Source organism: Parasteatoda tepidariorum, chromosome 11, assembly GCF_982258835.1.
Source record: "Parasteatoda tepidariorum strain Cologne lab strain chromosome 11, Ptep-v5.0, whole genome shotgun sequence".
Taxonomy (NCBI): Eukaryota; Metazoa; Arthropoda; class Arachnida; order Araneae; family Theridiidae; genus Parasteatoda; species Parasteatoda tepidariorum.
This window is the reverse complement of record NC_141765.1, coordinates 74,809,737-74,835,435: the sequence shown is the minus strand read 5'-3', so window position 1 is coordinate 74,835,435 and position 25,699 is coordinate 74,809,737. Positions and strand designations below refer to the sequence as shown.

The 25,699-nt window shown below is 29.8% G+C and overlaps 1 protein-coding gene across 2 annotated transcripts in view; it reads left to right on the top strand.

Annotated features, from left to right (window-relative positions):
- LOC107436392 (uncharacterized) overlaps nt 1-23,499 on the top strand; it is a 42,464-nt gene extending 18,965 nt beyond the window's left edge. Inside the window, exons 5-13 of one of the 2 annotated variants that reach the window (XM_043048390.3) lie at nt 2,844-3,047; nt 8,595-8,827; nt 10,903-10,991; nt 11,065-11,132; nt 13,550-13,776; nt 17,749-17,831; nt 19,704-19,838; nt 20,998-21,365; nt 23,245-23,499. In XM_043048390.3, coding sequence (XP_042904324.2) covers nt 2,844-3,047; nt 8,595-8,827; nt 10,903-10,991; nt 11,065-11,132; nt 13,550-13,776; nt 17,749-17,831; nt 19,704-19,838; nt 20,998-21,365; nt 23,245-23,433 — 1,596 coding nt within the window. In that variant the 3' untranslated portion in view covers nt 23,434-23,499. Of the gene's footprint in view, nt 1-2,843; nt 3,048-8,594; nt 8,828-10,902; nt 10,992-11,064; nt 11,133-13,549; nt 13,777-17,748; nt 17,832-19,703; nt 19,839-20,997; nt 21,381-23,244 lie in introns of both variants that reach the window. The other variant, XM_043048388.3, reaches the window with a different exon arrangement.
- The last annotated feature ends 2,200 nt before the right edge of the window (nt 23,500-25,699 follow it).

Below are 25,699 nucleotides of genomic sequence, written 5' to 3'. Positions count from 1 at the left end.
TAGAATCGGAGGAAACAAATTAAATTTTCGTTCTTCGAGTGACTGCATGTGCCAGGGTACGGTTAAATGGAAAGTATGGCCCTTATATCTTCAGAAAATTGATTTAGGATCTCCTGAGATCTCTGGTAAGAGATAAAATTCAATTCGAAATTCTTTTAGTTATCCGTTGAAAAATTTCGTAAAGTAAAATGAATGTCTTAACCAAAAAAATTTTCAAAATTGTCTTTACCTAACTCTAATCCAAGAGTGCCAGAAAGAGTTTTGTTTACAGTTTTGTAGATTTATCTTTGTGAGTAAGGCATTTATATTACAAATAAAAATGACTTCAAGAAATAGATTGGAAGTTGAAAGTGACAAGTGTTTTGTATTTGGAAGCTCTGTTTGGCGCATCTAAGAATTAGCGAATTAAAAACAATCACAAGCATCTAATTGAAAAAGATGACTAAAAAGACTATACTAATACTTTATTTAATATGTAAAGCATTTAAGTATTTAGCTTAAATAATAAGTCGGTTTAAAAAATAAAATAAAAACTTTGGCATTAGTGAAACAAAATTATTGCTTAAATTTTCAAAAATGCAAAATTTGAATAAATATAGCAATTTATGGTTAGAATTTTTGTAGGGGCATAAGTTTCTAACGATGATAAAAAAATGGATCAAAATTGGTTGAGAATCACTGTGTTAAACTCAACTGTGCAAATGGGATCACGATTTTGAAAAACTTCAAACACGATTACGAAATCTTCGCGTAATTTTTTTCAAACAATAGCATTAGAAACGCAATGTGATTTTTAATTTTTTAAAAATTTGTATGAATTGAAAACAAAATTTTTTTTTATTATTGTATTTTTTAAATAAATTCTATTCTGACTTCTGTAAAAATGCTGCTTCTTTTTAGTGTTTGCAAAATTTAAATCTCCCGATTTTTAAACTTGAAATAAATCAACTGTTATGTGTCTTCAATCAAACTACAAGTCCTTCTGTATTAGAATATATCAGATCATTCCAGTTAAAACTTTTTATTAAAAATCAATTTAAAGTAGAAAGAAAGATATTGCACACTACTCAGCATTACAAAATAAAATCTAACAGTTATTTAATTAGAAAAGAAGCAGAGTTTAGGGGCCGTTCATGTGTTAAGTAAACACCTGAACAGGGATTCTCGCTTATTTTTGCTGACAAAGGGAGCCTGAACAATACTTACGTAATTCACTAAAGTTGTCAAAAATCTCTTATAAGTTTTAAAAATAAATAATTCAAAATACAAATGATAAAATTCAAAAATATTAATTTATTTGAAGAAAAAAATGAATACAAAAAAAGCCTATACTTCAGCCTATCGTTATTTTTTTAAGCTCTTTCAAATGCAAATGAGATACGAAATAGTATGATGGATGTTATTTCCAGTCGTTTCTGGGGAAAACGTTTTTTACACATAGAATACCCGTTCTTTCAATAATGTTTCGGAGAATTCTTTTCAGGAATTATTGCAACAATTAACAAAAATAAACTAGGGAACAATTTCCTGTTTTGAAATGAATATCTTGAAACAAAACTAGATATTACATCAAAATTGACGCAGTTTTAAGGAGGAGATGTATCAAAAGAAAGAGTTTAAAAGTTTTTACTATATAAACCTGTAAGAGATGTTTAAAACGAAACAAATGACTAACAAACGACTATGACTTACAACGATTATGAAACAAATGACTATGTTTAACGGAAAAATAAAAGCTTCTCACAAAATAATAAAGAGTTTAAAAGGAGTTAAGGAGGAATTGCAACAGGCTGCTAAAAAGAAATTATATTTTCTGGACTACTTTATAAAGGTGAGCTTATTTAATATGTATTATTTTTTAATATTTATTTATAGACATTAAATGAGAGCAAAAGTCCCATTTTGAAAAATGAAATTTAACGTTTTTACTCTTTAATCTAAAAATATAATTTTAGTCACCTTTCTGAAGGAGATTTTTTTGTCTTAAGCATAATAAAAGAGTATTCCCCCAACATCCCGTTGTGAGCCAGGGGTAGCATGGAGGTTAAGGCTCTACAGTTTTGAGACCAATGACATGATTGTGTGACTAGAAAGCACTGCGCACAGACCGTCTTTACTTTCAGACAACATTTTAGTGCCTTAACCAATGAGCCCTCACGACTCTTATCAAAAACTAATTTTTCTACCTATGTTTTTCTATTATTCATCAATCCATTCAATTCAATTTAAGAATACTTCAATTAAATTTTGATTCAAACAGCTAAAACAAACAAACTTGTCTAGGGAAATTAATTTTTAAACAAATAGTTTTGTGCTACTCTCTTAACTTCAATTAAAACATCTGGTAAATCGAATATTTTTCTTCAACACTTGCTGCCCAACACATTCTGTCAGTTATTGTCTTCATAAAATGCTTTTCCTTTTACTTTTGAACTGTATTTCATAATTAATATTTTCATTTTAATTCAAGCTTTGTATGTAAGTTCGATTACAAAATGTTCTTTAAATTATATACCTATATCTACATATATATCATCTTAAAAAAACTTTTGTTCGAATGTGAATTGTAGCGTAATAAAAATCAGTGGTAATGGTCCAAAAGTTGACCACAAATATGCTAATTGATTAACTATTAATTGTTACGTAATCAAACACAAAAACTTCCCTAATCTTCTTAAAATTACCTTTAAATCATTTTTTTTCTTCAAAACTTTAGGAAATAACGGCTCATTTATTGATTTTAATCAATTGTGAAACCAGACTAACAATTCATGCTACTTTTTGAATACTTTTTAGATTCGGATGTTATAATTATTATTAGTAAGTAATTATTTATGTTTCAGGGGGATATAAAACCAGACAAACTTATTATTCATGCGGGATCTAATGATATCATCGATGATTTACCTTCTGTCACTTCTTTGGTGATTTCCAAATTGAAAAGTCTCGTAGATGACATGAGAATATCTCAAGAATCCGAAGACAGATTTTATGCATTGTCAGGTATTATTCCAAGAAATGATCCTTTGATGACATTTAATAATAAGGTACGATTTCATTGTTTAAAAAGTAGATTGATTTATTGAATTACCTTTCTAACTCTTTTAATTTTTAGAGTAAATTAATATAACACAAATATTTTCGCGCATTTCTTGAATTCCCTATTAAAAAGTCAAATTTCTGAACAAAGGGTTCAGAATAACAAATATGCTCAGGTAAACGTTAATAGATATTTCGCTAATAGATTATATTATTATTGATAATATTATATGTAATATTATATGTAATATAAAAATATTGCTTTTGTAGTGGTACGAACCTCAAAAATTCTACAGTAATACAATGTAGTCGTATTGACATTCGAGCTAAGTTATGATACGCTTTTCGTTAGGTAATGTAGAGTGCGAAAAAAGGAAAGAAAAAACGGACCACTCTGAATAGCTTTTGATCTAATGATCGGATCTTTACATTCTGGTACTCAATGTTAATGGTTCGAAGGGGCGGCCTCAAATATACTAATTAATAAGTGTAGACGCTATTTTAAGTTACGAAATCAGACACAAAAACGTATTTTCTCTGAATAAACATACCTTTTTTTTCGATGGATGTTAATTTTCTTTAATGTTAATTTTGCTTTTTGCATATTTTACCATATCTCGAGAACTTTTTAAGCGAATTGAAAAAATTTTGCACACAATTATAAAATTCGTTTATCCAAAGGTAATTCCATGCAAAAAATAATTTTTCGTAAATATTTATTATTTTTTTATTGTTTTATTTAATACTGGTCGAAAAAATTTTGAACAGTGAGGTACACAATTTTTTGCATCATTTCAAAGAATATAAAAATCAGATATTTCATAATCAGATATTTAAAATTTGATTTCTTAGGAACTATTTTACCGATTTTGCTCAAATTTCGTATTTTGTAATGTGAAATTTGATTCTTTAAAATAATGCAAAAAATTGCATAGCTTACAATTCAAAAGTTTTTTTGACCATTGTTAAATAAAATAATAACTAATAAATACTTTTCTAAAAGTTATTTTTTGCACGTAATTACTTCTGGACAAGCGAATTTTATAATTCTGTGCAAACATTTTTTAATTAGCTTAAAATATTTTTCGATATAACGAAATACGCAAAAAGTAAAATTAATATTAAGGGGTTCAAACTTTGTAGCGTTCTTCTGATCAAACTTGAGATCATATTTCCCAGATTGTGGTTACCCCTCACATTTTGGGGGTCAGAAGTCCGAATCCGTCAGGAAAAAAAGGTATGCTTATTCAGAGAAAGAACGTTTTGAGTCTGATTTCGTAACTTAAAATATCGTTTTCACGTATTAAATAGCATATTTGATGTCATCCCTTCGAACCATTAAGATTAAGTGTTAGAACATGAAAATCCGATCATGAGATCAAAAGTTATTGATGTGGTCCTTTACAGAGTGGTATACAGAGTGGTCTTTTTTTTGCACACTGTTAATTGTAATTACATCATGTTAAACTTTTCGTAAGGTAATGGACATTGTAGTTGGATTGTGATTGAGTTTTCTCAAAAGAAACGTGGAATGTAGATTAATTAGTTTATCAGGTGGGGCAATCTGTCGGGAAAGATGGGAAAAACTAGAGCTCCATAGTGCAGTCATCTATGCGTAAAGGAGAGTTTATTGTTCGAATCTTCGCCAAGGTTCGAATTGTCTAGAGCAGAGGTCGCCAAAGTGGTCTATATAGACCCCCCAGGAGTCTATTTAACATAAGCGGGGGTCGATCTGAGCCAGGGGGTCGAATGGGGGTTGATCCGAACCAGAAGGGTCGAGTGGTCGAAGGATTATCAGTATTTTTCAGATATGTGACAATTAGAAATAAAAGAAGAAGACTTGGAAATATATACTGGTAATCTTCAAAAATTGAGCGACGATTTTAAGCTGCGTTTTGTTGATTTGGAAAACATTGACATCCCTGATTGGATTATTGTGCCATTTTCTGCTCAAATTGAAAACGTGGACATCAACCAGCAAGATGAGCTTGGTGGTTATTATTATGGGGATTTGAAGCAAAGACGCTTTTTAAAAATTTAACAATAAGCAAATTTTGGACAAATATAAATATAATGCAAAAATATGTAAGACTTTACGAAATAGCTCAGCCATTTATGATAGCATTTCCAAGTTCCTATATGGTTGAAGCCGGTTTCAGTCACGTAAATTCAATCTTAACTAAGAACAGAAATAAATTAAACTAGGAGGCTCCGCCCCCTGCTCGCTAACGTTCGCCAACCCCCGAGAATTGCTACGCAATCCTATGTGGTTCACGTCGTGAACCATGGCTCGCTGCGCTCGCTCGCCAATGAACACAATGTTCTAGCACAAAGACATAGTATATTATCATCAAAGACATAGTATTTTATCATCAAAGACGTAGTATTGTACTTATGTAGACGAATTCTATCAATGTTCGTATTGGCTTTTAAAAAAGTATATTAGCTATTTAGATTGTACATGGTGAAAAAATCAAAACATTACCTAAATGAGAAACATATTAGCAAAATAAATTATAAAATATTGCAGTTACTCACCTAAATTCAATTAAATGTGTATAATAAATTAGTTAATGCTAGAAATTCTGAAAGTTTTAGAAAAAAAAATTATTATTTAAAAATATAAACTTTAAACCCTAACTTTTCCTTGTGAGATAATAACCCTCAAAAAGTCTTTCATTTTCAAGAACACAAAAATTTGTTTTATCGCCAAATGAAATATTTTTTGGTGATCAGCATCAATTTCTATATTAATTAACATTTGTGATAGCATTTTAGAACAAAATAAGCAATTAAAATTTTTCCAAAAACATTTTTTTCTGCAAAGCTTCAAGAAATTAACACTAAGCATTTAAAATTACTTTGAAAACACAATTATAGATTTGGCATCTTGGAGCAATTACTGAAAGGCTCTCAAATGACTTGACTCTTGACAGGCCAACATAAAGTTGTCCATGACTAAAAACTTGTTTAGTCAATACTAAACTGATTTTCTCAAAAGACTGACCTTGTGACTTATTTATAGTCATGGAGAAGGCCAGCCTAATTAATTCCTAATTGAGTTTAAACTAAATATTATCATGTTTTTAGGGCATGAATCTGAATTGAACAACCTGATAATGCTCACTCTGGTTATTGTTTCCGTTTTTAAAAGCGCTATATGTTGAGCCACCTCATGTGACATTTGCCATGTGACATTTTTAGCAGCGATCATTGGTCGATTTTCTAACGTTGCCATTCGGGGAGTTGTAATGAGGCTTTTTTTTGGTGCCGTGTAAGAGAAATATATATATATAGATGTGGAGTTTCAAGGGGGTTTAAGATTAAAATTGACCAATTTTGAACCCAATATAACGAACCTTGCAAAAAAAAAAAAAAAAAAAAAAAAAAAAAAAAAAAAAAAAAAACACCAGGCACACCCATGTCATTGATTAAGAAGCAATAAATCCGTAGTTACTTTACTTATTATTTCTTCTTACTTATAATTTACTTATTATTTCATAAATATTAAGGTATTTATATTTCAACATTAATATATTTTTCATAAAACTATTGTTACACTATGTACTATTACTTTAATAAATGTTTAAAATCATAAAATAAATGTACAAACACAGTATCTAATAGAGTTTTATTTCAATTAACAGAAAATTACACTTATGGGGGTCGATGGAGATTTCGAAAAATTACGTAGGGGTCGATGATCAAAAAAGTTTGGCAACCCCTGGTCTAGAGTCACCATTTGGGAAGTGCAGAATATTGGAAGGAATAGAAGGAATACTGCGGTGTCATCGCTGCGGGTCGAACACGCATCCGACCCCCAACAGGTTCAACCCGTCATGAAATCGACAAATTAGCCATCTCGGCTACAATAATTTCCGATATTAGTCCTATATGAAGATTAATCTAATATTTTGTGTCCATTATTCAGCCAATATCGGCCCTTCATAGAATTGTCTATTTAACCCGATATTTTCCAGCCACTTTTCAACCGATATCAGCCCTATATAGAAATGTTGTTGCCCAATATTAAAAGCCATTCTGGGACCAATATTAAAAAATGTTGCAGATAATATGATCAAATAATTGTCCAATTGAAGCTTTATTTTCTTACCTTTTTTTTAAGCATCTAAAAACTATTTAATAAAATAGTTTTTTTGATGTTACATTTGTATAGTTAGCGGCGTAGATGTCTAGAAGTTAGAAAAAAATTAATTTTTAATGTATTTATCGAAAACTGTTACAATAATTTATGTTAATTCCTGTCACTAGATGATATTATAAGTTTACTGTCAAAATTTCACTGTGAATTAAACTTAACGTGTATTTGATACTTATTAATTTCGCAAGTATCAAATGTAGTTATCAAGTGCTGATACATTGGACAAAATGATAATTTGTAAAATGACTAATGAAATGGAGCTTATTGAGATAAAAAAGAAAAGCAATACTGACTAACTAGTTAAAATAGACAGGGAATTGAAATAGTTATAAGGTAATGAGTAATTGAATGAGAGCAGGTGAAAACGTAAACAAACGTCGTTGGTTGACAAGTTGAGAGAGATGGATCATTAAAATGGAGAGATTATCAACGCAGAAATAAAAAAATAACTGTAAACATTTACGAATTATACCTTATGAGTATGCATCATTTTAATACCTCATAAAATCAGACAGTTATAGTAATTTCTTTTACATAAATATTTGACTTTACATAAACTAATTGAAGACGCCTTAAAATTAATGAGATGAGAATGGTAAATTTATGTGTTTCCATTGTAGTTTGCTTTTTAGTTTCTATCGATTTTGGTACACTGACCAAAATATGTAGCCTTCTTTTTCTATGGAGCTCTCCGTTTACCAAATTATACATAAATTATTATAATGAATTGAATGATTTATGTAACTTCTTACTCAACGAGGGAAAAAAAATTTCCGTATTTTTTATCTCCAAATTTATAATACCGCTTAAGTTTACTGATATCTTATGAAGCGTGGGACACATAAAGTAAGTTAGAAATGATAAGTTATGCATTTAAGAATTTTAATGATTGTGTTTTAAAATTTGCATAAAGCACACTTTTTTTTCTATTTTTCATTTTTAAGATTTGTTTTCTTGTGAAGCATACTCATACGAATAGAACATACTTTCGAATATTTAATGCCATAAATAATTTTTAAAAAATAAAAAGAACTGTAATTCAAATTGCTTGGGCCATCTAGAGCAGTGGTTCCCATTTTTTTTTTTTGGCTATGGAACCCTAAATGATTCTTTTAGTGGAACCCCGTCATTAAAAAAAATCATTGGCAGTTAAGAATGTACTAACCGAAACATTAAATAAATGATGGATTATTGATTGAACATAAATATACTTAAGAAAACTCTAACTTGCAGAATTCTAATAATCCCTCCGCGGAACCTTAGAGTTCCACGGATGACCTTAAGGGAACCACTGTTCTAGTCTTAGAAATTCTGGGTAAATGACCCTTACAATGGCTCTGAGTTCCTTAAATGAATGCTCCTTAATTTAACAGTAGTATTTATTGTCTTTTAGGTGAATTTAATAAATTCAAATGTTGGTTGGTATGCCCAACGAAATGGTATAGAATATATAGATCATTCTCATATATTTTGGCATAATGGAGAATTGCGTAAAGATTTATACCATTTTGATGGTTCTTTAAACGAAGATGGTTTGAGAAAAGTTGAAGAATCTTTATTTGAAGATAGTTGGTGTCGAAGAAATGACTATAATGATGAAGCTTGGCAGCTAAGACAGAAATTAAGGTAGAAAAGATCTATCATTCTATGAATAAGAATTAAACAAAATTAAACTTATATTCGTATTATATCTTAAAAACTAAGTTATAAACTGTATGAATTTTCTAAATTCTGGCTTTTGTCTATGAAGTAGCGGTATGGTAGTCCTATGGCTATGACTGTATGGCAAAAGGTACCAATGCTTATGGAATAATTTCCTCATAAGTTATGTCACATCATAGTCCTATAACGGCAAAAGTTTGCCATAAAAATACCATTTTACCTTACGGGGTTTTGCTTCTAGTAAAATTTTCCCATTCAGTTTTGCTACTTGCGAGAGGCAAAAATTTTGCATCCACATATAGCAAAATTTGCAAAAGCATATGGCAAAAATTTGTGATACGCATAAGACAAAGGTGTTAGATAAAATTTTACCATAGGTAAAACACCATAGGAAAATTCTATGGTACTTTTTATGGCAAACCTAAGGGAAATTTTTCTAAAGGTCATATCGATTTACTTAGATTTTCAAAAAGTTCTCACTAACGCAGAATAATTTTCAGAAATTTATTTTATTAATTTCAAAAAAAAAAAAAATACACGAAAGCCTGCAGATGGGCTAAAAACATGCTATCAACAATTAAATGCACAAACGAACTAATATAAATAAAAAATTAACGAAATTATTCTTTATCTTTTTATTATTTTTTAAAAAAACTCAGTCACTAAGATGAGCCTCTTTTATACAATTTTGTGATACGAGTATTAAAACATGTTTGTAGAATTGTTGAAATTTGTGAAGAGGGTTGCTTATTAGTTAGGATTAACTAAGTTTGATATGAATAAAAAGTTTTGCAAAAGTTATGAATATGAAAAAAGTCGCATAGTTTTGTAGTTTACTATTATAAAACTAAATACCTAAATATACTTTGTTTACTTTTTATAAAAAAAGAATTCTAACTCTGTTTATGCCTAACTTTTCTTTCAAAAATTGAGATTCTAATTTATTTGTGGATGATTGAAATTTTTATAGATTATAGTTATGTTTCTGAATTTAAAAGGAATAATTTGTGATGAAAATAATTTTTCATTTAATTTTAATATTTAATAAAAATTTAATTATTAATGAAAATTTAATTTTTAAAATTTAATTTTAATGAAAATTAAAAATTCATAATTAAAAAAATCCATTGAAAAAAATAATAGTTCAACATTTTAAAAATAATAAATAAATAAATAAATAAATTTATTCTGGCTTAAATTTGAGTAAAATATTTTTTAGTGATATCCATTCAAAACAAATTTGCTAAGATTATTTTCGAGATTTAAATTTTTTTTTAAAAAATCACTGTATTATTTTAGGAAAAAATACGAATAAAATGTCTATGTTCAGGGAATGTGCAAAGCTTGGTTAAATCGTCTTTGAACTGTTTTCGAACAAAACGCTTTGTTGAACATTATACCATTTTTCAAAAAATGGGGTTACTAAAATTCTATTTCAAAAATATAAAACTGAGGAAATGTATTTTTATTAATTTATTTAAAAAAAAGTTATAACTGCTGGAGAAAACAACATGTTTTAGTTTATTGAATTATTGAATTTCTTTCTTTTTTTTTTAATTTTACGCAAAAAGATTTTTATACTGGCACTCATATTTTACCCAAAGTTTAAAAACTCAACATTTTGATCAGTCAAAAACGATTTGAGTGATTATATCTACATCTTTAGAAAAATATTTGTAAAGGAGTACATTTTTTATAACATAACTCATCAAAAAACAGAACTGAAAGAAATAGTTTCAGGTATTAATTTCAATAATTCAAAATTACCTAAAATCTTTTTATCAATATAAGATAATTTTATGAATAAAAAAAAAAGAAAAACTAAAATAAACAAATAACAGTAAGAATTAAAGTAAGTGCAGAAATCGCAAATTTATAAAATAATTAGTAAAAGATTTAGTAAAATAAATAGTTAAAAGCATAACTGCCAATGTTTTACAGTATCTATTTTGTAGTTTTATATATGAACTTTTATTTTTTGAAATAAAATTCCTTAAAAATGAATCAAAGATGAAGGATTATTTTCTTTCTTTGTTTAGGCTTAGAAAACGGCCATCATTAGAATTGAAAGATATTCTGCCGATGGAAAGGAAAGTCTACGATAAACACTTACCACCCAAGAAAGATGGTAAATGGCTATTTTTAATTATTCCAAATGAATACTTTCTTCAGAAATATAGTTCAAGACTTATGTTTTAAAGGTCAACCAACGACGGTGCGTTTTCATGTGACTGTTTTAAGTGTGGATTCAATTGATGAAGAATCTATGGTAAACATTTTCTTTATTTGTTAGATCCTTTTAAGAATTTTAATTAATCACTGTAGCAATTAATGGAAAAATCAAGCAAATTTTAAAAATTCAGGAACAGCAGTAACCCAATTATAATTCCTTTCGACAACAATTCATTCATGAGAAGAAATGTTGCTGAAAAAAGTAAACGTTTATAAAGTTCAAAACAAAAGAAAACGCAATAAAGAAGTTTCATTCCTAATTTTCATGAAAATTAATTTCAACGCAAGCTATAAACTATTTCTAATCAGTATTGATAAAAATAAATAGCGTTACTTCTTTGTTTAATATGTCTACAATTGCTAATAAACTTGATTTATTAAAGTGGGCCAAACGAAAGTCAATTATTTAGGGTCTCATAATAGAAAAAAATTGCGAACCGCTACTCTAAAAAACATTCTCTTAATTGATAGATTCAAACAGTACATTAAAAATTTTATTCATTACTTGAATCCAGGATCTGTATTAAAGGATACAAATAGAAATATGTTAATGAAAATTTTGCGTGTACTTCTCTACGGTGACTCCGAAAGAGATGGAAAAAAACTCTCCTTGAGACACTCATTCATTAAAAGTTTTTATCACAAAATATATCCAAGTCTACACATTATTTTTAATCTCTATATAGAGTCGCCATCTGTTTCGTTTATTATCTGAAACGCGGAGACTATGCTTATTTTTCTTTGACCATTGTATTTTAAATCGAATGCATCATTGAAAATGGAAAAAAGAGACCATCTTTTCGACATAAGTCATTGTGTGCGTTTGAAATCTTTACAATATTAAGTTCTCTCTTTTTTTTAAAAATGGAATTGCAACTTTTTATTAAGAAACTCTTTCCCTTGATCTATTTGTAACTTAAGGGTTTCTTTTCAAGAAATGATACTCGCACAATTCCTACGCTTCAATACATGTCAAGATGTAGCAATAACCATCGTTAAAACTCGTTCTCCCTTTTAAATCTGCTATGTCAGTTTGAACCTGAGAAGCGTAGACGAGTTTTGTGACCATTATTTTTTCTCTTGTCCAGATACTTCTCCTTTCATCAATCGGAAAAAAGCTTTTACCCCTCCAAAACTCGCAGATAGTTCGGGATCATTAAAAAAGTTATTCAAATGCCTTCTGTCAGAGAGACAAATGTAGTGTTACTTTCTAAAAAGTGCATAGCAAAAATGATAACGATTTAAAAATAATATATATATGTATATATATATATATATATATATATATATATATATATATATATATATATATATATATATATATATATATATATATATATATATATATATATATATATATATATATATATATATATATATATATATATATATATATATATATATATATATATATATATATATATATATAAATCGAAAGCAGTATGAAAAAAAAGTTAATACAATTTAAAAAAATTTAAATACACTTATTTAATAAAAGATTATTAACCAGAATTAAGCATCACGGATTTATCTAAATTCAGAAAAATAAAGAATTCCTCTATGATCCTAAAATATCAAATCAGCGATAACATTTGCAACCATACTCCATTGAGGATCCCCTCATATTGATAAAACGATAAGTCACTGAACTGCTACCGTATCCCCATGGATATGCCGTCACAGTGATAAGATGAAAGGTCATTAGATGTCATTACGACCGGACTACTACACGGACTACTTTTTTTCAATACTACTCGGAGATTATAGAAAACAAAGTTTCGAAATTTTCAATACCAAAAATGAATTCTCACTGTTTTTCATAATTTGTTTACATTAAAAAAAATTAGAAGAGCGTGCAAAAATATTATTATTTTTAAACAAGAACTTTATTTGAATGTGAATTTACTCACGGTCAAGATGGCAAACATCATAATATACTTTAGTATATTAACCAGTAGAATCTATAATATGAAGGTGGTTAAATAAAGTCCATCGATCTTTCTCTATCTATTTTTAATGAAGAGAAATAAATACTAATAATTCCATCCCCACCTAGGTCCCAATCAAATCTTGTCTGGGCTGATGAAAAGTGGCTGATTACTTGCCGCTATTGATCACGAAACCCTAATTTGAACGACCCTCAGGGAACTGCTGCAGGAATACTTTATTTAATGTCACAGATAATGTGAAATCCCTAAAAAGACATGAATGTAATAGATTTACTTCCACTTTTTTTTTCCTTTCCCTGGAAAGTAAGACAACTGATATTGTTTACTATTTATCAAATGTCACACGCAAATGAATAAAAATTCCCAATTGTCTTTCTGCAAAATCTCTGCTTCTGAGTTGTACTCCTAAGGAAATTATATATAAAAGAGGCGATATTCAATTATCTTATATTTACTATGATGATATATTAAAAATGTGTATTTGACAAATGCTTATTTTTGACAGACCTACGTAGCAGATATATTTTTAGCCCAAAGTTGGCAAGACTATAGGTTAAGGTTACCAGAAAACATGACGGAAGGATATAGAATCTTAGATGTTGGGTGGTTGCAATACATTTGGAGGCCAGATTCATTTTTTAAAAATGCTAAAAAAGTTACTTTTCATGATATGAGTGTTCCAAATCATTACTTGTGGTTGTACTATGATAAAACTCTTCTTTACATGGCAAAGTAAGTCATTAGAATTTTTTTTCATTTTTTTAAAAAAGATGTTTTAACATTTAATACTTAGTCTTTCTTAATATTTTCATACCATATCTTCAATTTCATTTAGGGTGTGTCGGGGTAACATAAGATGGATATTGGACCCACAGTTACTATTTGGTATGTTAGGTGGCAACATAACAGTCGAAAAGGTGAAGATACATGAACATACCAATATAGAAAAAAGTTGATAGGAAAAGTAACAAATCGTCAAATATATCTTATGGATGGTGTTTTCAATACAAATGTTGGTTGGTTCTAAAGCCACTTGCCACACGGGCAAGCCTACCTGGGTGAAACCGAGCAAATTTAAGGCAGAGTGTGCGATTCTTGTTTTTTCAGGGGCGCCATTTATGGCCAAGAATTCGACTTCTGCCACATCACACTTCACACCTGTTTATAAGGCGGACCCATTCATACATCCATTCATTCATCCACACATCGTAATTTTGACCTGAATCAGAGAAAGATTGAACTCCAATCCAGTACCCCCAGAGTTATTGATCAATATAAATGTAAATGACAACAATCTCGAGCTTTTGGTCTCTCTACTTCCGGTTTAAAAGTATACAGTTGCTTATTTACGGCTTATTTTGCGAGGCGATATTTTCAAACAGATAATTTTGTCTTAAATAAAATAAATAACTAACGTAATTTCTGATCTCAAATCTGCTTTACTTCATAAGATATTAATAATATAAAGTAATTCTGAATTTGAAGAGAAAATTTGTTTTAGTTATTAATCGATGTATAGTTAAAAATGTTTACATGGTTGCTAAATTAAGAAAGAATTCTCTTCTTTGGCAGTCCTGATTTTTGTCTCTTAGTAATAAACTTAGTAAATTTTGTTTGATTAGTAATAAACAAGTAAAAACTTGTTTATTACTATTTGTTCTTGCTGCAAGCCATGTACCATCATACGTTAATGTTAGCATATTGTTCGAGCAGCGAGATTAAGTTCATTTTACAAATTATCATTTAGGCTTAAATTTCGAAGTTGGTATATTATTGACAAGGTAAGAAGTATTTTATAACAATTCGTTTTTTCAAATGATGAATCTTACGCCCCGAAATATCAAGTCCTTAAATGACGATTCTTATAACGATTCTTTTTTTTTAAACACAAATAATGAACCAGGTAAAAAAATACAGGTACACAAAAAATACTACCGAAGAGAGTCTCAAAACACAATGATCACGTTGTCAGCCAAATGACTTCAAAATACACCGGAAGTACAGGCAATAAGGCTTGTAGCGCACCCTAGTATAGAAAACACCATCCATAGATAACACTTTGTGTAGTGTTGTATTAATTAGTTCAGATTCGATTCAGACGTTGCAACGTGAAACTCTCTTGTTACTAAATACTTTTTACCATAAATAGTGTTAACAATAAATGCTGTTTCTAATGACTCTTCAACAAGACAAACTCACCAGTCATTGGTTTTACGCGCTAAGTCTGGAAAAATTGACTTTCCTTTTCCAAGAGAGCACCACTAAGGTGAAAGTGCAGCCAAGCCCCCGAAGAGATGACCGCACCACGCATTCGTGAGGAGAGTTTCAAAATTTAAACATAGATCTGAAGAAGGAAATTTTTTGCCGATTACTGTGCAGATTCAAAAGTCGATTTCTCTGGAAATCACTCAATTTTTGTATTTTGCCGTTTAAAATTACATTCTTTAAAATGATGTGAAAAGTTGTATACCTTACAATTCAAAAATGCTTCAACTGTTATTAAATAAAAATAAGTACTTAATAAAAGTTATTTTTGCGTGAAATTATCATTAGACAAATTTATACTTGGGTGCAAATTTTTTTTTAATTCGCTTTAAAAAGATTTCGAGATACCTCGAAATATGCAAAAAGTAAAATTAACATTAAGGGTTCCAAACTTTGGGCTCCTCCTGATCAAATTATTGGGACCATAGTTCCTTGATTGCTGCTACCCCCTATATTTTTGGAGTCAAAAATTCGAATCCGTCAAAAACAAATGTGTTTATTTAGAGAAATAGCGTTTTTATTTCAGATTTCGTAACCTAAAATATTGTCTGCTCTAATTAATTAGGATATTTCAAGTCACCACCTTCTAGAACGTGAAGATGTAATCATTATGAATCAAAAGCTATTTCTTTTTTTCTACTGTACATTGGACACGTTTTTTATACGAATTTTAATACAAATGTCGAGTATGAATTTTTAAGCATTTTCATAAAAATAAATTCAACATATCACTTTGAAATGTAAATTAAATATTTAAATACTATTTTCGATACATTCAAAAAAGAACGTCGTTTACAAATGTAATCAGGTTGACTTGCAATTCATCACCTATATATTCTTTAAAAACGCTAACACTCAGTTAAGCATATTTTAAAATCAAATCAGTGAGTTAGATTTTGTAAGTTAACAATAGGACGATTATATTTCGATAGTATTCCATTGAATTATTTAACAAAATAAAAAACACAAATTGTACTTATAAATTAACTTTAAAATGTATTGAAACTTCTTTATCGAACGTGTTAATATGGGGAAAAGTAAACAAGAGTTAAACTATCCTACGAATTTAATTATCCTACAATAAATTTAATTAGCTATAATACCTCGATGAACGAATTTATGACTTTTTTATAACTTACAAAGAGAACAAAATACATGCTTAATTAAGTTAAATAAATCAGCTTTTAGCTTACCGCAGGGATATTAACCCGTTTTGTCCCGATTTTATACATTAAATTTGATACAAAAAGTGGTTTTATGGAAAAAGTGGTATAATATATTATCGAAATTAATTGGTTTTCTACTGTTAGAGCATTCAAAAAGTTTTTGATAGATCAAAAAGTACCTGCTCCTTATGGTTCTAGATCTAATCAGAAATAACTAAATCATTATGGTATCTGAAAATCTTTTAATTCACCTAGATAAATGAAAATACTGAAAAAAGTTTCGCATCACAATGAATGTCTTTGAAAAAAGGAACTGTCCTAAATATATGACGCTGGGCGTTAACCGGTTAAATGAGACAAAGTTCATGGACATGTTCATCATTAAAATTAGAGAATGAGAATTACGACATTTTCTTGTCGTTATTAAAAAAAATCCTTTTTTTTTTCTTTTTTGTTTTAAAGGAAAAATTTTTTTATAACAGCGTAGAGAATATTAGATGCTGAGTTATTCTTCGATATCAAACAAAAAAATTTAACAAATTTCTAGAATACGCATTGTTGTTGTGTTGTTGACGTATGCCTGTATAGGCAGAGGGGTGCGATTGCTCTTGTTTTCCAGTGGCGCCATTTATGGGCAAGAATTCGACTTCTGCCACACCATACGTCGCACCCGTTTATAGGGCGGACTCATTCACTCATCCACAGATCGTAATTTTGACCTGAATCAGAGAACGATCGATCTTCAATCCAGTACCTCCAGAGGTATTGATTTATTGTGGGAACATGGAGGACTTCTGCAACTCGACAGATTTAACGTGCATCCCGGCGGGGTTCGAACCTACGAACTCTCGGACATGGGTCCAGCGCCCTATCGATCAGGCTATCCCGGCCTAGAATACGTATTGTTTTGACCTAAAAGTCTTCATTATCCACCGAGGGGGAATGATAGTTGGAAACTCGACTGTTAAGTTCTCTCACAAAAGGATGAGCCAGCCCTGAATTTTACTTAATTCTTCAATAACTTACTTCGAAAATTTTTAAAGCTTCTTGATTTGTGTAAGAAAATTATTTCTGCAGTTTTCAAAAAACAAAATTTCGAATAATGATATTTTTATAAGTTCAGACACAAGTTTCATTAAGGTACACATTATGATAAAAAGTCTCTCAAAACTAAAAAGTCTAGTACAATATTTCGGAGTTGAATCAACGTATCTAGTTAGGTGTTAAAAGCTTTTCTGGTTTCAAGTAATTAAATATGTGAAATCTTTTTTAGATTGACATTGGAATTATCTTGTGCAATGAAATTTGAAGCTTACCCACATGATACTCAAAATTGTTCCATGATGATAGAAAGCTGTAAGCTTATAAAAATATTTTCAGTTACTCCATCCTAATCTTTTATTCAATTTTCTGTAACATAATTTGTTTATTAGTTTGCTTAAATTTTTTAAATTATTCCCCATTTCTCAGTAGATGACATATTTATTAAACATTTCTGACATTTCCCCCCTTAAAAAATTGCTTAAAAGACAATTTTTAAGAATCTGTATAGATTTTCAAGATGTGTTTGGCAACATAAATATCAAACCATATAACATCATCAATAGATATTTCTGTTTTAATAAATTAGATCTATCATGAATAGATTTCTTTTAAACTTTATAAGTCATCTAAATTGAGAATTAAACATACTAAAACAGGAACATTCTAAAGAATCACATACTGGCCTTTGATACATATACTCATTGTACAGTACACATTCCAATGCATTCATGGTTAATACATGAATTTTTACTTCATCATCAGTCATGAAATGCATCTTGTAAAACTATGAAGACGTTCTTAAGCTTATATATTTTTTACAGCTCTTGTAGAAAATCTTTGATAAAATAGACTTTTAATGCATTATAAGGGTCTACCAGTGATCCGTTATAATATTCTATTCAACACAATAGTGCAAAGACTGCCCTTAATCAGTATTTTTAGAATCCTTATCAAAAATGAAAACAAAAAGCGTACTTATGGAGTATAGCAAAATAATATTTCTACTGTATTGTACAAATACAGTAGAAAGAAGAATGGAATAAACATCTAATCAAGTTTAATAGGAAGCTTGTAAGAGTTTTGAATAAACAACTTCTGCATTTTTCCTATCAAATTTGTCTTGTTGATATAAGTTCCCCTTCCTGTACTCTGATCGGCTCTGTTTGTCTTTCGTAAAATATTAATTTGATATTAATGAGAAATTTTTCTGTTTTCCTTTATGATAAGGATTCTGAAAGTGCATATTGAAGGTGGTCTTTACAGAACACCCTATATAGAAGTCTGAGAAATACGCAGTGAAATTTACATTTTGCTAAATAAAGAAAAAATCTAATTGATTTTATTTACCACCACTTCAAAATTTTGAGTGAATAATGGGAGGTTAGTTTAATAGCTTAAGAATGTCCAGGTAAAACTAAAAAAAAGAAAAAGAAAAAAAAAGTTGTAAATTTTATTATCAGTTCTGCACTCACATTTTAGAAAATTTACTACCCTTAAAGCTTCTCCCCACTCGAAATCTCACATCTGTTAAAGAATCAGAGAATTTTAAAAGCTCGCTTATTCAGAATATACCTTGGATGAATATAGCAACCTGGTGTCCAGATAGTGTATGACTTACTAATGTAAAAATGAGTACCGGGATCTTGATAAATTCTTAAAATAATTTTAAAACTATGATTAATAAGCAGGTTTTATAATAATAAGGATTAAGCAGGTTAATAAGCAGAAAAAAATTTTTAGGTTTTCTTCTAAAGTTGGTAAATCTTAGAGTTTGGAAAGTATGTGTAATTATTTTATATCATTCATCAATAATGACAAATACAGCAATAATAATCATAAATGCAATCGATAAATATAATTAAAAACATAACAGTAATTGATAAATATAATGAAAAATATAACAATAATTGATAAATACAATAAGAAATATAATAATATTACTGATAACTCTAAAAATAATGTTTTTTTTCGTTTTTCACATAGCAATCATGAATGTTCTTATAATAATAATAATAATAATTAAATTGTTTCATGTTCTTAATTGCAAAAAACAAATAACAAAAGAGTTGCTAAAAATGTCGTACCTCATACTCGCTGTTAAGAAAAAGAAAATGTTTCTCATAATGTTCTTTTTAAAAACTTTATAAAGATTTTAAAAAGAGACATATTTTATTCCAATACTAGTATCTCATACCGTGGATGACTTAATATTTCTGTGGAACATTTCCTCACCCCTTGTCGTTAGTGAAGACGTTGAACTACCACAGTTAGATATTGTTGAAAGCAACACAGAAGACTGTACTCTAGAGTACTCCACAGGTATTTTTTCAATAAAATTCTATCTACCTGATAATTTAAATTGTACTCAATAATTGTTGTAGGCTCTCCGCAAATAACCGATGTCGTTTCATAGGTTTATTGCAGTGCATTGCAAAGAGCCTGATTTTTCTAATCAGTTCACGGCATCATTCTATTATTAGAAAGAAAACCATTGACGAAAAGAAATTTTTATTCGATTGTATCTCATGTTAAGTAATCATGTTTATACCCAATAGTTACTATTTTCACTAAAATTTCTATATATCGTTGGCTAATTAGAAGCCCATTCCAAACAGTTTGTTTGAGCTGTTTGCAAAGAGTTTCCAGTTTGTCGTTCTAAATGAGGAAAAAACCGTTGTTTACAAAAATAATTTAAATGGTAAATAAAATAATTGAACAACACCGTTCTGGTTATGAATATTACTAAATATATTTCAATATCGCAGAAAAGAAAATGTCATCGTGAGGGAGGACTAAACAAAACATACAGCATATTGCCAGTCACTGCACATAATTTTTTCTGTTTGTTGTCAATTATAGCTGAGTCACTGACTCGACCAAACCATATCGATTACTTTATTGTTTATCTTTGTCTAGCGTCGCTGTTATTTTATTCTAAAAATGTGGTTCTAACCTCATATTATGTTTTTTACTTCCCATACCTCTAAATAACTCAATCTGAAATTTCATTTCGATTAGTTAAGCAGATAGGCCACTGCTGTTTTGAATATGGGTAGAGTTATTAATTTTTTAAAGATGAATTAAACTTTTCTAATCATTCCTAATCCTGTTATAATTAAATAAAATCAATTATTTAATTTTTATCACATTTGATTAAAAGGGAATATAAACACTTATATGCGTTTCTTAACAATCAATGTAACGGTAAATTTTCTATTCAATACAAGTGTATTAACTTATTAATCCAACAAAAGTTTTAAAGAGTTTTGAATACCGTGAAAATTTAAAAAGTTTCTTGTAATTTACTAAGTCGTTTTTGCATTTTTTTAAAAAGAAAACTCTGATCGATAAGGGGTTTTCCACATATGTCATTTTGTACTACTAAATTAGATTTAATAAAAATGACACTTGGGAGGGATTATCCCCCATAAAAGTATGTTTCCTCTTTTCTAAGGTATTATCATTTGTTATGTTTCAGGGAACTTCACTTGTTTAGCTGTTGTTTTCAATTTGAAAAGGCGACTTGGATACCATCTTTTTCACACGTATGTTCCAACGACCCTCATCGTAGTGATGTCATGGATTTCCTTTTGGATTCGACCAGAAGCAATTCCTGCTAGAGTTACTCTTGGAGTGACAAGTCTTCTTACACTAGCTACTCAAAATACTCAATCCCAATCATCCTTACCTCCTGTTTCTTATGTGAAAGCAATTGATGTATGGATGTCATCCTGTACAGTTTTTGTATTTATGTCACTTATGGAATTTGCAGTTGTCAATCATTATATGGGTTATACTGGAAGTAGCAAACTTATGAGAGGATATTCAGTGGATGAACTCGATAAGGTATATCTTTCTGAGGTAATTTAGTAATGAAAGAGCTTTCATTAGAAATGGTGGGTTAACTAATTTAGAAAATTGAAGTGGGTTCAAAAATCGTCAGTGAAAATCCTCAAAAATTTCATATCGTCAATGATATCTGGGTGGTCATTGCAAAAAGTAAATTGATATGATAATCCATAGTTAAGTTTGTATTACATAATTATGTTGTTATTGTTGATGTGTGCTTGCTTAGGCAGAAGGGGTGCGATTGTTCTTGGTTTCCAGTTGCGCCATCTATGGCGAAGAATCCGACTTCTACATAATTATGTAAATGTATAAAATAGCCATAATAGGTTATTCACTCAATAAAACTGTTCTGTTGTGCTAAGCACATATCTGCAGCCAAGCAGCAAATAACCAAACAATTTATGTTTTTAATTTCAATATCATTTATTTTTACACAAATAAAAAAGGGAGACATCATACGTGGAAGTAAAAAAAAAATGTTTGAAATTAAGCCTGCTGAGCACTTCAAGTCACGCTTTACACAAAACATCGAATTAAATCATTTTTGTTAACATGCTTACTTGATAAAGATAGCGGATTTTCTTCGAGGATGCGGCTTTAAAATTTAGAAGAGATTGAAGATATGTTGAAAACATTTCTTCCATTGCATTTTATACTTTGAAAAAAATTTAAAAAGTTTTTGAACAGCAAGGAAAGTTCTAGATGTCAAGAAGCATGTAGTACATGCGAAATACATCACTCTAATTCAGTTTTGATCGGATTTTCAGGCACCAAACATTTATTGATAAAGGGGTTGATTAGTAATTAGCCAAATAAATAATTCCATTAATAAATAAATATATATTCAAGCACAAAAACGCAATCTTTTTTTAAGAGATCCTCAAACTATCAGGTTTAGATACAATCAATAAAATATGATTGCATCAATAGCAGGAGGGAAAGTGATCTTTGGAATCCTTTAGTATTAATTTCACTTTTTATCTCTATTTAAGCGAATCACAAACTCTTTCCATACAATCGTTAATCACATTTATCCAAGGTATTAATAATTGTTCATTTTTCTTATCATTTTCATTTAACAGTATTCGAAACAATTTTATATAGTAACTTATAGAAATTTTTACATCCCTTAAAACTATGTTTAAACTATTTTAAATGACAAAATACAAAAATAAGTTAGCAGAGTACACTTGAGAAATGGAATTTAAAAATACGATTTTTTTTGAAATTTTATTACTTAAGAATTATTTAACCAATTTCATTTAAAATTTACATTTTGTCATTTAAAATTATATAGTATAAGTTATGAAAACATTCGTATTCGTGAGGGTTTATTGTGTTTTCAACCATTATTAGATTGAAAAATAATAAATAATTATAACAAAATATTTTCGATATCTTTGGATAAAGAAATTTCAAAATAAAAAAATTAATTGATTCACGTAAATAGTATATCAGAATACTAAATAAAAATTAAGGGATCTGAATATTATAAGGGGTAGCTAAACTATTGGAACCATAATATTCAGATTGTGGCTTCCTTTAATATTTAAAGGGTCAAAAATACAAATTTGTCGAAATAACGTATTTTCAGAGAAAAACGTCTTTTGTGTCCGATTTTGTAATTAAATTAATAGCTAGATCTAATAAATTAGCATATTTAATGTCAACTCTTCAGAACATAAAATATTACGGGAAAATCCTATTATTGAAACAAAGGGTGATATTATTATTTTGTGTGTGCAACCTATCTCTACCACATCAAATTAAAGAGAGGTAACAATATGTCGGAGCAAAAATGCAAAGAAGTCCCTTGACTCAGCAGTAATTTTCAAACGTTTAATAGAAAATAAGATATTTTCTTATCTTCTTTTAGTTGCTGCTTCAAAGAAAAAATGGCATCAATGTTCGAGGAAACAGTTTCAGTTCGCCACCCAGAACTCCAAACACATGTTGTGAAGTCGACATTGCTTTGGCAATCGACAGATTTTCCAGGTTTTTCTTTCCTTTTTCTTTCTTCATTCTTAATCTTATCTACTGGTGTGCATATGCATTCACGTGGTGAAGAAATACAAGAATCACAACAATCTTTGTTAATTTTTGTCGAAATAAATAATTCGTTAAGAGAGGATTTTGTTTCTTGTTTTGCATCTAGAACAACATTTTACATTTGTGAACAATTAACCAATTAACTGAATTTATCTTATTAACATTTTGAAGGAAATCTTAAGGGTAATTAGAGGTGCTGCCAGTTGTAGAAATCAAAGTAACCTACTTATTTCTTAACTAAAAACACAAATTCAATTTTAAGGAAAATAATATTTCGTTCAAAAGTGAAGTAATAATTAAAATTTAAATAGAAAAAAGCAAAAACTGAAAAAAAAGGAAAAAAGTGAATAGCAAAAAAACAAGGTTAATTTTTTATATTTTAAACTCCCTTTAACGAAATTGAGCAAAACATAAATTTCATTAAAATTATGTTGAATAAAAAAATAAATTAAATAAAAAAGCTAATTACAATCATAGCACAGAATAATGAATGTGGAAGCACCACTAGGCATTACAGCCACTATATCCTACTTGCCACTATGTTATTCCTAACCCCAGCAAATTTCCCTTAACGTAGGAGGGGATTGTGCAGTTCAGTTTTTCTTAAAGCAACTTGGAACATTTAATTTAATTTCTAATGGTAATATCTTGAAGAAAAAAAACAAAAAAATTCTTATAATCCTAAGAAAAATTTACTCATGACAATAATCATCTATTCCTGAAACTTACTTTAAGTTTAAACAACTAAAATATAATATACAGGGTGTCCCACAATGCCATGTACAAACTTGGAAGGAAGTTAGAGAACATCGTTAGGAGCCATAATTTCATAGGAAAGCTTGGGTGGAAATCGATAGGTGGTGCTGTATACGAGCACTCAAAGTCGAAAGGTGTGGCTTCCTCATTGCAGCAACAACTCCTAGAAGAAAGAAGGCCTCAGCACGGATCAATTTAGTAGTCCGACTTAACGAGCATAAACTGCTCAATGGATGAAAAATAAGAAAGATGTCACTACGCTTGGTCTATAAAGCTACGCAGTGATAGTTAATACGAAAGATGTCATTACGTTTGAACTACTAAGGGATCAAATTTCCTGTTTATGGTAACCCGTGCTGAGACCTTCTCTTTTCTAGGAGGTGCTGATTGCAAACGCCAGCTACCTGTGCTGAACAATAATCGTTTTACAAAGGCAGAGCTGGCGGACAATCTAAGGCCTAACCAACGGAAATGAACGCAATGCTGTTCAGTTGTATTGGGAAAGATAACCAACGAGAAACCAACCAAATAATCAAATATTCGCTCTGGTGCATCAGAGCCTTGCGTAACGTGGATCCTTCACAGTCAGGATTAAAGGTACTGAGCTGGTGCGAACAGCATGGAAACCTATATTCGAAGAGGGTCTGTTGCATGCTATGAACCGAAATCCTAGTACCACTTTACGGACGCTTGCAGTTGGAGCCAGAGCTTCTAGATCAACTGATCCACGTACTGCGAAACCTTACATCCTTTTTATGTTCAGAGAGTTCAGTTATTACAGTCAGATGATCACGTGTCGTCTTAGATTAGTGGATTCTACACCAAAATGCGGCGGATGTACAATTTTCCAGTTTTGTTTTGTTTATTGAGTCAACAACCTTTTCACGTGGTGGGTTGGTCAATACGCATAACGAGCACAAGTGGGTCTTAAACAACCTACACAAAACTCGACAACGAGCCGCACAACAACGCTTCACTGTTGATGTGGAGATAGGTATTATGGGGAATAACTTATTCTGGCCAGACATCTTACCACCTCAACTGGATACATACGAGTGTCTCCTCGTTCTTCAGGAGGTACTTCCGGAAATGCTTAACGTGTTCGGCATTGAATGTGATTTCAACAGGACGGGACACCAACTCATTACTGAAGGTGTGAACATAACTATTTAGACCTGACACTTAGAAATAATTGGATTGGGCGTGGTGATCCTGTTACTTGGTCACACGGATCACATCATTTAACTCCCCTTGATTTTTTTCTCTGTGGTGCTTTGAAGAGCATTGTGTACGACGCGTTCGTAAATTCTAAAAAGCACCCGGTGGCACGAAATCAATCGCTGCTGCTACGATCAGTAAAATGCCAGATATCTTCGGAAATATTCGCCAAATCCATGTCGCGTATGTGTCATGCTTGTTCCAAGCCAATTGGCGCAATTTCAAAATCCTTCTGTGATACTTGTAAATCATATATTGTATTCTTATGTTGTATAATAAAGAGTTCTACACTACATTCTGTGTTGTAG